The 13779-nt window shown below is 48.1% G+C and overlaps 6 protein-coding genes across 6 annotated transcripts; 3 read left to right on the forward strand and 3 right to left on the reverse strand.

The window, feature by feature from the left end:
• Positions 1–681: 681 nt before the first annotated feature.
• On the forward strand, positions 682–2913 carry POJ06DRAFT_113321 (GWT1-domain-containing protein). The gene is made up of 2 exons (XM_056184118.1): positions 682–908; positions 1036–2913. Exons 1-2 carry the CDS (start codon positions 774–776, stop codon positions 2689–2691), a joined length of 1791 nt encoding a protein of 596 aa, XP_056043066.1. The 5' UTR covers positions 682–773; the 3' UTR covers positions 2692–2913.
• Positions 2914–3134: 221 nt separating this feature from the next.
• POJ06DRAFT_197522 (WD40-repeat-containing domain protein) lies at positions 3135–4388 on the reverse strand (the record flags this gene model as incomplete). The annotated part of the gene is made up of 1 exon (XM_056185075.1): positions 3135–4388. The coding sequence occupies one exon, from the start codon at positions 4386–4388 to the stop codon at positions 3135–3137; it is 1254 nt and encodes a 417-aa protein (XP_056043067.1).
• A 797-nt stretch (positions 4389–5185) lies between these two features.
• Positions 5186–6553, forward strand: POJ06DRAFT_254037 (peptidase S8/S53 domain-containing protein). The gene has a single exon (XM_056187715.1). The coding sequence runs from the start codon at positions 5195–5197 to the stop codon at positions 6461–6463; it is 1269 nt and encodes a 422-aa protein (XP_056043068.1). The 5' UTR covers positions 5186–5194; the 3' UTR covers positions 6464–6553.
• Positions 6554–8459, reverse strand: POJ06DRAFT_254038. The gene is made up of 2 exons (XM_056187716.1): positions 7896–8459; positions 6554–7841 (listed from the first exon to the last, which is right to left on the reverse strand). Exons 1-2 carry the CDS (start codon positions 8113–8115, stop codon positions 6598–6600), a joined length of 1464 nt encoding a protein of 487 aa, XP_056043069.1. The 5' UTR covers positions 8116–8459; the 3' UTR covers positions 6554–6597.
• A 148-nt stretch (positions 8460–8607) lies between these two features.
• Positions 8608–9774, reverse strand: POJ06DRAFT_113330 (uncharacterized protein). Its single transcript, XM_056184119.1, has 2 exons — positions 9555–9774; positions 8608–9495 (listed from the first exon to the last, which is right to left on the reverse strand). Exons 1-2 carry the CDS (start codon positions 9658–9660, stop codon positions 9101–9103), a joined length of 501 nt encoding a protein of 166 aa, XP_056043070.1. The 5' UTR covers positions 9661–9774; the 3' UTR covers positions 8608–9100.
• A 388-nt stretch (positions 9775–10162) lies between these two features.
• Positions 10163–11959, forward strand: POJ06DRAFT_210702 (P-loop containing nucleoside triphosphate hydrolase protein). Its single transcript, XM_056185434.1, has 2 exons — positions 10163–10281; positions 10343–11959. The coding sequence occupies exons 1-2, from the start codon at positions 10219–10221 to the stop codon at positions 11807–11809; spliced, it is 1530 nt and encodes a 509-aa protein (XP_056043071.1). The 5' UTR covers positions 10163–10218; the 3' UTR covers positions 11810–11959.
• Positions 11960–13779: the final 1820 nt, after the last annotated feature.

Raw genomic sequence — 13779 nt, forward strand, 5'->3', positions numbered from 1 at the left:
TGCACAAGCCAGTAGTCCATTAACCTGCTCCATATCCTCAACAGATATCGGGGTAGTGCATTTGCCAACAACATGATTGGTTGCGAGATACAAAGTGCAATGTTACGCAAGGTTGAACAATGCGCCAAAAGTAATGCAACTCCCCCGCCCCCGAACAGTTCACTCTTTTCCGAGACGTCACTTCATGCCCCTGATTATCGGTGTGAGCTGTAGCAAATTGACGGCGCAGACCGCCTAGCACGACTGAAATATTCCGTGGTCAATCTCCAATCCGGCAATGCTGTGTTCGTGTCAATTTACAGGCCTCAGAATTATTTGCTAGCGTAAAACTATTCCAGCATTCCATCTAGTTATATCTTTCTGATTCATGATATTCTGTCCATTATGGACTCCACAAAAGAAAACGATAACTAACTTAGCATTTTGTATTATTTTTGATAACCCTAACCGGACACCATGCCGAACCCTAACCTGTACGTTTAACAAGCTGTGGAGTTCGAGTCAACTTGTCCAGTGGCCGTGCAGCTAAAATTAACTCTGGAGGTGGTAGCTTGCAATTTATGGCTTATATTACAAGCACGCTCCCGTTTACAGCCGAACTAGGCAAAATTAGGAGCATAGCCGTCGTGTGATTTATATAGGCCCTCCTTGTTAGTGTGTACACAGTTTTGCAATAGCTATATATCTAAACTCGGAATATCGACCACCACGGAGTTCGTCCTTTCGTTTACTTATTCGTGTGTGGTTTTTTGAGCCTGCTTGGCACTTCTAAGATGTCATCTACAACGCCGCCGTCTCTCGAGATCGCAGCCGACAAGTCCGCGTTCAAGCATCTGAAGGAGGAGTTCGTGTCGGGACTGACAGGAGGTTCGATCCAGGAAATAAACATAGTCACGTTAGTTGCATTGGTAAGTGCATTTTGGGCCGACTAGATATCGTCTTTGGTATGCTTTGCCTCGCAAGTAGCAGAGACAGAGATTACGGGGAATATTTTTGCTCGCGATTTTCTTTGCGTGACGGCTAACCTGTGCCCAGTCTTCGTACGCAGTTTGGTGTACGCTACAGACGCGATTTTCATTTTTCAGCATACCGCAAGGTTCAAAAGTACCGTCACTCTCTAGTCTGCTGGTGGACTTCCTTCTTAACTGGGTCGCGTTGACTCTTTCGATCACAATATACGCGTCGCATCCGTTTGCGTTCAATCTTCTCATTCTTGCGCCGGTTGCGATTGTATACGTGTCTTTGCCATCAATAGTAGCAACGCGACAGCGAACAGCCCAAGCGGTACTGAAAAGACGAGATAGGAAAATAAGAGTATCGGCACACGATTTAAATTCACTTTCTACTCCCTCACAGTATGCCGGTTCGTTGGTGAACAATGACTATGTCAGCGCGACTTTCACGGAGCCAGCTAGCACGCATAACAGCAATCACGAGAATGTCGCTAACCTCGGGTCGTGTTATGACTCGTCGTCGCCGTATTCATGTACAACTACACATGATCAGTCTCATCCACTTGCATCCTCTGCGTCCTCCTCATCCACCTCCATCTCCTCAATGTCAGTGGATGCATATTTGCCTAAGAAGTCGTTTTTGACCACCTATCGTGCTGGTATGATGATCATAACTTGTATTGCCATTTTGGCAGTTGATTTCAGAATATTTCCCCGACGGTTCGCAAAGGTAGAAACTTGGGGAACGTCGTTGATGGATCTTGGAGTGGGATCGTTCGTGTTTTCTATGGGCCTAGTCTCAGCACGGGGACCGTTAAAGGAGATGTTTCTAAAGCAACAGCCGGACCTGTGGGCTTCCTTGAAGCGGTCTATAGGACAGACTACCTCAGTACTACTGCTTGGGTTGTTGCGACTGTTATTAGTGAAAGCGGTAGACTATCATGAACATATATCGGAGTACGGTGTCCATTGGAATTTCTTTATGACTTTAGGATTTTTGCCGCCATTTGTGACCCTGTTCAATTTCGTTTCGAATTACACCTCACCTGCTGCGATGTCTCTCGGTGTTGGTGTTGTCTACCAGGCATTGCTCACCTATACGCCGTTAACGCGGTTTATTCTAACTGCACCGCGGACAGGAATAGTATCGATGAATAAAGAAGGTATTTTCTCGTTCATTGGATACTTGTCGATCTTCCTTGCCGGCCAGACGACCGGATTCTATACTCTACCAACAACGCCACGACATATCCCTTACGTGTCGCGACTTCTTGGCAGCGGCAGCTCAGGTCCACTGGCAGCGTCTCGAAAGACTATGCTGACCTATCTCTTGGTTGCTGGAATCGGGCATGTTGGATTGTTCCTAATCTGTACGAAGGGACTTAACATGCCAGTTTCGCGTCGTCTCGCGAACCTCCCGTATGTCCTATGGGTGACTTCCATCAACATCATGTACATTTTACTGTATCTTCTCGTGGAAGTTATTTTCTACCCATCATCCGACCACGCACCAGAGAGCAAATACGAAGACGCCGTACCTTGGGGTCTGGAGGCCGTTAACGATAACGGTCTTGCGGTTTTTCTACTCGCCAACTTGTTAACCGGTGCCGTGAATTTATCTGTGAATACATTGGACGTCAAGAACGTGCAGGCGATAACCCTTCTGGTTATATACGCTGCACTTCTAGCAACGGCGGCAGGAATTATGAAGCGTAACGGGTGGCGTGTTCGAGTCTAGTACATAGGTTACTGGTTTGGATTTTGGGACTTCGGACTTTTTTTATTCATATGTATGCACGGTTTGACTAGTTATCGATAGTGTTGGGCTTAAAACTGGAAATTGGTGTTTGTCCGGAATGCTTCTTGTATTACTAAAGTTTTGTCTTATTAGATATGGTCTTCGGTGTTCCGTTATTTGTTGTGATACTTTATTACTGCATGGATTGCCAATACAACTTTCGTCACTTCGACAGCGTCATAGCAATTAGTAGCTCCATATAGTACACGACAGACTTTGGATACAAGAACAAATCAAGCGAAGGTATAAATATAGTGGTTCCACGTCGAGAGTAGATAATTAGGACGATAATGAACGTATCATACAGCAAAGGCGCTACGATTCCGTGATATAATACATGCTGCGCTGAATCACATTATCAATGGTCTCGCTATGCCCATCATTTACCGAATCATCATAACCTTCGCTATATCCTTGCCCGATCCCAATGTGCCACTGACTGCGCTGGACACCTTCTTGCCGATTTGCTCAAAAACTTTCCAGAACTTGAGGTTCTCATCGCTTGCGACTGTGGCGACGGTCGATCCATCAGGCGACAAAGCTGACGAGAGAATACGAGTGTCATGGCCTTGAATCTCGCCGTTTTTGACAAGACTAGGGTAACTCCAGATGGCAAGATTGTTATCGGGATAACCATGCGACGAGACAATCTCCTTGTACGTCGTACTCCACTGCAACGACGTAACCTGGGATCCAGTATCAATTGAATTCAACCTCGCGCCAGTGGTTCCATTCCAGAAATGGATATGCTTATCATAAGTACCACCGCCAGTGGCGAGAAGATTAAGCTGCCAAGGACACCAAGCGAGAGCTTTAACCGCCGCCTTGTGATTAGTCTTGGTGAACTTAGGGGTGCTCGATCTAGCGTCCCATATATTTACCAGATTGTCGTTGCCCCCACTCGCAAGCTGATTTCCATCACTTCTCCACTGCAATCCACAAACCTCGGCTTGGTGGTTGACAAACTCCGAGATCTTGTGGTCCGCAACCCGAACATCGTGATTCCATATCGACCCGTCGCGGCACCCCGACGACAGGATATGACGGTCCCATGACATCACCCCAACACGAGCGGCATGTCCACTCATGGAACGGACTTTCTCGCCTTCTTCAACATCCCAGATCTGAACATCTCCATCCGACAAACCAACTGCAATATACGCACCATCTCCAGACCACTTGATGCCGGCAATGTATGTGTCAGAGTCCGTCCGCAGAAGATTAGAGACGGTACCACTTTCTGCATTCCACACGTAAAGATCTCTGTCCAATCCAATCGCCACCTGGTTATTGCGTGACCAGTCAAGCAAGTTCAAGTAGTAGTCATCGCGAATTCCAGGCGCATCTAGAATACGCTCAGCGCTGGTCGGCAGTCGTCGGCGAAGTTGTGCATTAACGGCAGGCTTGAGTGGCCGGTTGTACTGACTTCTTAGATCAATTGGCTTAGATGACTGCGGAGCCTCTGGCTTGAAAGCTAGAATGCGAGTATTCAAAGCAAGGCCGCAAGCTTCAGCTACTGAAGACTGGTAAGCCAACGCCGCTGTATTGGGCTGGTACGATGAAGCACTTGAAATTGACGGCAGCAGCGAATCGGACGAATCAGAAGAACTCTTTGATTCTGATTCCAGCTTCGACATAGCAGTTGACGTAGAACTGCGACTAGGAATGAACCGGTCACCCTGTACGCTTGTTCTGAATAATTGCTTCTTTCCTGGTCTCTTAGGCGTAGACGACACAGGGCCGGTTCCTGTAAGCGTACACTCTGGAGGGTAGCTATCCAACTTCAAAGGCGACGAAGCCTGTCGGTGAATACATGACTTTGCCTGCGCACCAGATGGCGAGCGTCTGCGATTGCTCATAAACGACGATGTCAACTGCGAGTACTGGCGTGGCGTCAAGGGTGACAGATCCAGTCGTGGCTGTTGGTACGACATCCTAGGAGGCGTGCAATTGGCTACCGGTGGCCGTGACTTCACTGGAGTGCTGAAACTCATTTTTCTATTTTTTTTTCCTGTGTTCGTTGGAATAGAAAGCCCGGGTCCAGCCGCGGTTGGTTTAAAAAAATTAATATAAGAAGCGAAGAAGTCCAAAGACCAGCTTTGAACTTTTGTGTACAGAAGAGAGAAGTGAAGGTGCTTGAGGAGGTGATGTGGACAGGAGGTGCAAAAGTTGGAATGTTGCTCCCAGAGATCTCAAACTTAAGATTGTTTACTATTGACTTTTAACCAAACGTGGGAGGGATGTAAGTTGGCACAGCAACACAGTACAATAGCCGTTAATTGCAAGCCGCACGCGATGTCGTTGCTGCGGCAACCTGACCACAAAGGCGCCGCGTGCGGCAACTCCATCTCTTTTGACTCGAACCTGGCTATAAGAAAGAACTCACGTACGCTACATTCGCCCGGGGGGGGGGGGGGGGGGGGGGGGGGGGGGGGCATTCGCAATGAATATTTTGCTGTATATTTTGGCTGCAATTTTTGCACTCGCAGTTGTCAAAGCTTCTGTGACCGATAGGTATATTGTTCTATTGCATCCTTCTCTTTCAGATCACGATGAGCAATCGCATCACCATTGGGTTCGTCGACAATACCAAGACCACAAGCCAGCACACAGTCACAACCGCTTGGATAGGCGAAGTCCACCACCGGAAGGAATTTTGCATACAATTAATTTGGCGCATAGGGGAGTACGGGGATACATTGGCTCCTTTTCGCCAACCCTTGCGAGGAACATCGCGGCTTCTAGCGACGTTATCGTAATCGAGCAGGACGCAATTGAGACTCTTCAACATGTCGACGTACAGTTGAACGCTCCATGGGGTATTTCACGCGTGTCACGAAAATCCCAGGCTGCGATCCAGGGAGCGAAGTACATCTACCGGTACGACTCAAGGGCCGGCGCAAACACGACTGTGTACGTACTCGACACAGGCATCGACACTTCACATTTGGAATTTCGACCTGGGCGCGCTGCTTGGGGTGCAAACTTCGCTGGCGATAATTTGGAATACGACGATAACGGTCACGGAACACATGTCGCCGGAGTCATTGCCGGCAAGATGTTTGGTGTTGCGAAGAAAGCGGATGTTGTTGCAGTTAAAGTCTTTGACGGTGACGGAATCGGTAGCGTGTCCGGATTTATAAAGGCAGTAGAGTGGGTAGTTTCACAGCATCAGGCGAAAGAGGCTGCAGGTGACAATGCGAGGACGATAGTCAATTATTCTGCTAGTGGAGTGATCTCAGAAGCGCGCACTGCGGTAGTCAAAGCTGCATTGCAGAGTAATATCGTCTTCGTTACCGCTGCTGGAAACGGAGGCAGTGATGCTTGCTTAGTGGGACCAGCAAATGTGAATGCGAATATTTCCGAGTCGAGCTCCCTACTTGTTGTTGGAGCCATCGATAGTACCGATGCTGTTGCAAGCTACAGCAATATCGGTGACTGCGTCAACATTTTCGCGCCTGGTACTGGAATTCGTTCGGCCTATCCTGTGAATGGTACAAGGCATGGAAGCAGAGTTCTCACGGGTACGAGCATGGCATCTCCGCATGCGGCAGGCGTGGTGGCATCGTTGTGGGCAGCCAAGCCAGATTGGTCTGCGGTGAGAATAGCACAGACAGTCGCTAGAATAAACCAAGGCGATATTGTCATAGGTAATTTGGGTGGAGCACAGAATTCACTGGCGTATGATCTAGTGGAGGAGCTGCAGATCTAGATAATTATTTCATTGTTGGTACTTGGTGGGTTTTGTACATATTGTATCATACAGCACCGGTGCAACCTAATGAAGAATGAAGAACTTACGTAACATGTTCTATAATCCAGACACCTTTAACCTATGCATATCCTCTACCGGTTATCCGCTAAGATATCTACAACAGTAATATCGTCTTTAACATCCAATCTAGACCAACCCTTAACCTTATTATCAGCAACCAAATAACCTTGTGACATAAAGGTTGTAGGACAGCTTTCATCTTTCTCCTTTGATAGAGTCTTGACGAGTCCCTCTCTCTCTTCTGTGACGTCAAAAGAACGGATGTCATTCTCACGCAGAAACTCAACACAGCCCGTCACGTTCATTGCCATGACTGCAGTCTGAGTCTCGAACGTGCACTCCGGCACTTTGAAAGCATACTTGGTCAGTGTGGGGAACAGAAGAGCAAAATCGCTCTGTGAGTGATGTGCGGAAGGTTTAGTCAGGAAAAGATGCACCTTTGGTGGCGGCGCAGTGCCAGACACGCAGCCAGAATTCGATAGAAGCTGATAAACGAGAGACATATTCGATGACCATGCGTGAAATGCTTGCGACATTATCGCCACCGCCGGAACTGTAAGTGGGATTCCCATGGCCTGATAGATAGGAATACACCATGGATCGAGTAGTAAAAGGGCCGGAGTTGAGTGAGGTCGTAAAAATTCGTCGGTTCTGTCAATCGGCGCGTCGAGCCGTATTGACGCCGGGACCTCCTCGTTACCAGTCGGGTTCGACGAAGCCACATCCGACTCAAGTTGATACAAAAACTCCAGCACATGATAGACACCCTTGACGAGAGCAACTGACGTCGCTGCACCAAAACTGTGGCCTGCATACACCACCATCTCTTTCCGCGTATCCACTGACGACCAGTCAAACTTAACAGGCTGTGTCTCTGCCATTGGTAGAAGGTCAATATTCTCCTCAAGTAAGACTTTCACAATAGACACTATTTCTCGAACGCGTTGAACCAGCTGATACGTGCGCAAGAGCCGAGCAGTCTCACTAACTTCCATCATACGTCGGTACTTGATTTCCTTCCGCACGAATCCTTCTGCCAAAAAGTCGCGAACGTAAGTAACCGGAGCAGATCTGTCTCTATGCTCAGGCGCAACAACTATATGGCCGTGAGACGCCAGGGAGCCACAGAACTGTGAGTAGGCGTTGCGAGTGCCGCCTAGTCCATGGGAGAACATAACGACCGGCCACTTGTGATTTTTTGGTGGCTCAAGGAGCGGGACGTTCGAGAGACATGGGAGTGTGACATCAGGGACAAAGGGGATACGAGACAGACACGATGCTAAGGTCGAAGATTTACCGAGGAATGTCACAAAGCCTACGACAGCTGCTTAGACGATGATGTATACAAGTCCTTTCCGAAGCCACCTACTTTTGAGATATTCTCGCCTATCCTCGGGAAACCAGTACGGGTTCTTCCCTTTCGACAGGTTCTGCGCATCTGCAGGATAAAATATTCGAAATTGCAGAGTCTCGACCGCCGTATCAATAGCATCGTAAACCGCAGGCCATGGAGCTGGGATCTCGACTTCCACGGAACCGACAGGGAAAGGGCCCGGGTATGGTGGTAAATGCGGAATTAGAAATCGCATTACTCGTCCGAAATATGAACACTGGATATACAAACAGAGCACAAGACATACGCTGAAAATCTGGAGCGGAAGTGGCTTACCGTCAGCAAAAAAAAGAAAAAAGGGCGTTAACCTCGGCACGCGACACCCGCAAGTTTGTTGCAATAACTTTAAATGCGCGCCGTCCAATTCCTGAACTAATAATTACGTCCGCATAAAACTGACTAGTTAAAATCTTGCAAACGATTCGGAATCCACCACCATCTACTTATGCGAATCCCATTGAAGGGAGTTTTGATGTGACACGATTTTTGCTCCTATCGACAAAGTTGCGGTGCTACCTACCCTAATTCTCTTATCAGTTTCACCGAGCGTCTACGTCGGGATCCAAGCCAGGGCTTGGACGGGTCGGTCAACATCTAAGTCCCCGAATTTGCACTTGGCGACAACGTTCAGTTCAGGTTCATCCGCTTTACCATCTGGGGCAGCAGCTGACGATTCTATGGAACGATCTTATAGTTCCCACTATAGTTACGATCTTAATCGCGACAATTCTTCTGAAAGATAGTGGAAAGTCGCGAACAATGTAACCTGCATCTCCCCTGTGCCCTATTCATTTGGAAACAGTATTGTCCATTTTAGGATCGTTGACAAAGCCTAGATCGCACGGCCGTGGTGGTTCAAGCTAGACTGCCTTAGTCAAATGTCCCATCTCTCGATAGTCCGTTGATGGCCGATATCTACGGCTATTTCTATATCAACCGCTACTCGATAGTTCAATGATACAGACCCATTTCTCTGTGCTTATTCTCACGAGCTGCAGCCTATAAGACACTCTCGGAATTGCAATACACGGTTATATCAAGTTGCTACTCGTATTCATTTACCTGCATGAGCAGATCAACTTCTAACTATTACGGTATCGACTGCCTGCTGCATATGCTCTATACTAAGGAACGATATATAGCCTTTCTATGCATACAATAACGGCGTAATGCCAGACTTTTCACATGACCATGGAGATGTAGTATTCTGCGCCCATAACACCTTTCTCGTTTCTCACAAATCGTCCCTTGCCAACAAAGTGCTTGTTATTAACCCATCCTTCCTTCGGCGCGTCGGTCTCAATAACTGGTTGAATAAAGAACTCTGTCTCGCCAAATTCCATACTCGACCCGCTTCCATCGAAAATAGCGTTCATGGCCGGTGTAGGATACGTATAGCCTTCATAGTGGATGTAAACGCCGTGGCCGTCTTCTGTTTCGGCGCGAAGACGCACGTCGAGTGTGAGCTTGTTGTCGGGCGTTAGGTAGAGCCAGTTCGTGCCGGACTTGATCTTGATGTTGAATGGGTAGTGGTCGTCCGATGAGTCGCAGTATCCTTCGTGAATCTGAACAAAAACTACAAATACCGCGTTAATGCGTGCAATTGCACAGTGAATTGTGAAAACTAATACGTACTTCGCTTTCCGGGCTTGCCGGTCTCGAAAGTGCTCACTAGCTCGCTGTTCTCTGCGTTGATGTAGAGGTGGAACACCGGCTTGAAGACAGGATAGTTGTTAACCATTTTGAGCGCGTAATTATGTTCTAAGCGTGCAATAACAAAAGACAGGTCTCTTAGGGCTTGCTACAGTGCAGAAATGCTCAGTACCTTGAGGTTCTGGTGGGATAGTTCGAGGAAGTTTGACCCAATCGCCCTATCGGCCAATCGCCAGAAAACGCTGTGTTACTATCAAGAATGCGCTCTTAAATAGGTGTGCCGCCAACCTAAAATTTAGTTACTTACAGACCTAGCACATGTCGGTATTTAGACACCAAGATAGGCCGTGATTATTTTTTTTCGCTAGGTCGGATGCTGCAGGCAATTGAGGCCCACGAGAATAGAAGAGCAACAATAAATGGCCTAGATGGACCTTATCATTTGTCTCCTTGTTTTAATAAGACTTGCCACGTCTGTGGAAGTGCACTTATCGTATGAGTGCACTGCCGAATACGCCCAATTAATTTGTCCAGCGAAAACTCCCAACGCCTGAGCCGCTCGAAATTTTTCTCTCGAACCTTGCAATGCCCGCCGCAGAAGATCATCTCTAAATCCTAGTTGGTTTTCAACACTTCGAGAGTTCACATGGATTTCTTTCGACTCCTTGCTCGCGGAACAAAGCTCGATGACACCGCGGCTTTCACAGAGGTGAGATCTAGTTCCTTGGTGTATTGATATCGTCGTGGCAATCAAAGCTTACCGTAAGCAGAAGGAAAAGGTAGTCGAAGATGAGGACAAATTAGCAAAGTCCCTCGATTTCTTCCACACCCATACGATATCGGCCCCGGAAGCCCGTCAAATTGCGCCAAAACATGAAGGTGAACCTGAATCACACGAACCTGTGATCCCGTACGGGAAATCAAAGGTCACCGGACCGGACGTACCGCATCCCCTTACGGAATTCAAAGACCTTGCCAGCCGGTTTCAAGTATCGGAGTCGCTGATATCACGGGTCAAGTTTCCTGCGCCTACCCAGATTCAGTCGGAGGCGATTCCGGGAATGTTACACGATAGGGATATTCTCGCATGTGCGCCAACTGGATCGGGTAAGACACTTGCGTACGTCCTACCGATCGCACATATTCTTCTAAAGCAACAACAAAATAGTACGGGCGGAATCAGAGCACTGATACTGGTTCCCACGAAGGAGCTAGCACTCCAAGTCTCGGAAGCATTCACGATCCTGACACGCGGCACAACGAGCTTCAAAGTAAACGTGCTGACGAAATCCCTTCTTGCTCGCCTCACGTCCGAAACCGGCGCTAAAGCAGGCGACGTTCTAATTTCAACACCGCTACGTCTTGTTCGTGCGCTTGCCGTACTTGATTTTGATTCGCTCAGGCATTTGGTTCTCGACGAGGCAGATAAATTGTTTGATCCTGCATTTGCACCTCAGACGGACGATATTCTGGCGCATTTACGAGGAAAAACGCTACAGAAGACATTTTTGTCAGCAACAGTGCCATCTTCTGTCGAGACTCTGGCGCTCAGTCTCATGACCACTCCTCTCCGGATATTAATATCGCCGGGCCGAGCAGCGGCTACGGTCGCTCAGAAGCTCATATACGCGGGTTCCGAAGCTGGCAAATTACTGGCTATTCGGCAAATGCTCAAAACCGGCGAGCTCACACCGCCGGTACTAATATTCGTACAATCCATTGAGCGAGCAAACGCTTTGTTCCACGAGCTAGTATACGACGGCGTGAACGTCGACGTTCTCCACGGCGAGCGAACCGAGACCCAACGGCGAGCCGTCGTGGAACGGTTTAAAAAGGCGGAAGTTTGGGTTCTTATCTGCACGGATGTGTTGGCGCGGGGAGTTGATGTACATGGAGTGAATCTAGTGATTAATTATGATGTGCCTCAGAGTGCTCAGGCGTATATTCACCGGATTGGACGTACGGGCCGCGCGGGCAAGGAGGGCAAAGCTGTGACATTCTTCACGAAGGATGATGTTGAGAGTGTGAAGATTGTCATTAATGTCATGAAGGAATCTGGGTGTGCGGTGGACGAGTGGATGACGAGGTTGGGAAAGGTGGATAAGAAGACGAAGAAGCAACTGAAGCGGAAGCCGGTTGAGAGAGACGATATATCTACACAGCCCAAGAGGCGAAAGAGAAAGAATCACTCAAAGGAGAAGATTGATGGAGCTGAAAAAAGCACAAAGAAAAACTGATTGTATGTCGTATTATTGCATTGGGCGGGTTCGAAACTTTGTGTAACATTAGGGAAGACAATTTCAGCATATTGCCAATATACTGCAGTACAACCTGAAGAACTGAGTGACGTTGAGAGTATGCGATATGCGCATGCTACTAAGCATCATTGTAAACGAAGTCGACCGATGAGATCGACGCGCACTCAACCTTGACCGGCTGAGAGTATGCGCCAATCGTTTATTGTTGTTACATTTAGAACACATTGTCCCTACCAAGTGTGACTTTGACAGATTGAAGTTCACAGCTAACCGCCGAAATGGGAAATTCTGCAAGCACGAGGACAAGGAAGAAAAACTCACCCTGCGCGATTCGTATTCGACGTTCGAAATTTATTCGCGGTTTTATTCTCATTCGACGTTCGAATATGAATGGAGAAACTTCTATTCGTTTCTAGCCTACCATCATCAGACAACAGCAACCAATCAGGTTCCTTTCTAATCCTTCTCCGTCAATCACCACCGTCACACTCAGGACTGCTCTTGGCAGCGGCACCGTGAGCCCGCCAAGTCCAACGAATGTCGCAGTTGATCAGATGAAGAAGTGCGCGGAATGAGCAATCTATCAGACCGTGCTTTTAAATGACCAACTTACACAACTGCAGGACACTGTACAACGCCAAAAAAGAAACCGCGAAGCTCCTAGATCATTTATTACTTCCAATACTAATTTGACCGGAGCAGAGGGTCAACGGCATACACCACGTCAGGAAGAAATGTTTCCGGGAGAGAACCAGGCGACCCCAGTTCTAGATGCAACCTGTAATTACGACGATGTGGGCGTTACAAAGTTCTCGTACACGTAAACTGGATAAAGAATAATTTTATTGACTATAACATTATATACCTTCGCTGTGGATTGCTATTTAGAACAATTAATAGAATGGTCGGTTTTAGTGTTAAGTTCGCTTCGCTTGGCTGATCCGCTGGGTTGCCGATCACGTTAGCACAAACAACCATAAACAGAAAATTAGCCTGCACGAACCTGGCTCTTGTCCTTGATCCGCTGAAGGGCGTTCTCCAACATGGAATGGCCAAATGTCCTTTCAAACCATTCCTGACTGAAGAAATTTAAAGTGGCGGCTGCATCATATCGGTTGGGATACAGTCTCCAAGCCTGAGCTACCCATGATGGTGTTGTTTGATGATCGCGGGGATGGAAGACAAAATCGTTGAGGCGCTGTGTAAAAACTCCATTTTCAAATTGTACTTAGTGTCCATTGCGGCACACTACGTAGATGCTTGCCGGGGGGTGGGCTTAGGGAGACTCACTAACAAAATAGCTGTACTGCCTGAATCACTCTAGGAATAACGAGACAATATTCGCAGCGGACCGGAATTACGTCACACTCCCGATATGCTGGTCCGCAACTGCAAACGGCGACACGCGGCATTGCCGACCACTAAGATGTTCCTTGCCCCTCGGAACAATCTCGTGCAATCTAATTAAGGCGCGCTCCCTGTCGGTCCACGCCTGTCGCGTGGGAGAGGGTTCTTAATGGTGGTGGTGAAGAGCACGGTTGCACGTGGAGTGTCACCACAGGCACACCCGATCCGGCGAGCTGTCGGATTTTGCAAACGTTTACTTTTTGAGTAACGTGCTACACGCAGGCGTAGTGATTACAGAGGGCAGATACGCGTGGTTTCTCACCTGTAGCCACGCGGCTACGGAAACTCGAGCCCGGGAGGAACAGGGAACGGGACGGATTATTGGCGTAAGTGGTTGGGAATAAGAGGAGGTGCTCACTCTTTCTAGCGATGAGAAGGTGGCACACAAAGAGACTTAGGCGAGCCGTATGCTATATAGCCGCATACTGTCAATCGAGAGGGACGCTTGTTAAAGAGCACAGGCGAACGTGCAGCGGGCAGCCGGCTAGCAGTATTAACAGCTCAGAGCCCTATAATATAATACTCGGTACTGTTACTAATAC

Source organism: Lipomyces tetrasporus (genome assembly GCF_029532465.1).
Source record: "Lipomyces tetrasporus strain NRRL Y-64009 chromosome Unknown POJ06scaffold_6, whole genome shotgun sequence".
NCBI classification, from domain to species: domain Eukaryota; kingdom Fungi; phylum Ascomycota; class Lipomycetes; order Lipomycetales; family Lipomycetaceae; genus Lipomyces; species Lipomyces tetrasporus.

Excerpts from the sequence above, each read along its gene's own strand:
- POJ06DRAFT_113321 (XM_056184118.1), top strand. The coding sequence starts at position 774 with ATGTCATCTACAACGCCGCCGTCTCTCGAGATCGCAGCCGACAAGTCC. Across the intron at positions 909-1,035 it reads TAGTCACGTTAGTTGCATTG|TCTTCGTACGCAGTTTGGTG; the intron begins GTAAGTGCATTT and ends ACCTGTGCCCAG.
- POJ06DRAFT_254037 (XM_056187715.1), top strand. The coding sequence starts at position 5,195 with ATGAATATTTTGCTGTATATTTTGGCTGCAATTTTTGCACTCGCAGTT.
- POJ06DRAFT_254038 (XM_056187716.1), bottom strand. The coding sequence starts at position 8,115 with ATGCGATTTCTAATTCCGCATTTACCACCATACCCGGGCCCTTTCCCT. Across the intron at positions 7,842-7,895 it reads TAGGCGAGAATATCTCAAAA|GCTTTGTGACATTCCTCGGT; the intron begins GTAGGTGGCTTC and ends CAGCTGTCGTAG.
- POJ06DRAFT_113330 (XM_056184119.1), bottom strand. The coding sequence starts at position 9,660 with ATGGTTAACAACTATCCTGTCTTCAAGCCGGTGTTCCACCTCTACATC. Across the intron at positions 9,496-9,554 it reads CGGCAAGCCCGGAAAGCGAA|TTTTTGTTCAGATTCACGAA; the intron begins GTACGTATTAGT and ends CGGTATTTGTAG.
- POJ06DRAFT_210702 (XM_056185434.1), top strand. The coding sequence starts at position 10,219 with ATGGATTTCTTTCGACTCCTTGCTCGCGGAACAAAGCTCGATGACACC. Across the intron at positions 10,282-10,342 it reads ACACCGCGGCTTTCACAGAG|AAGGAAAAGGTAGTCGAAGA; the intron begins GTGAGATCTAGT and ends TACCGTAAGCAG.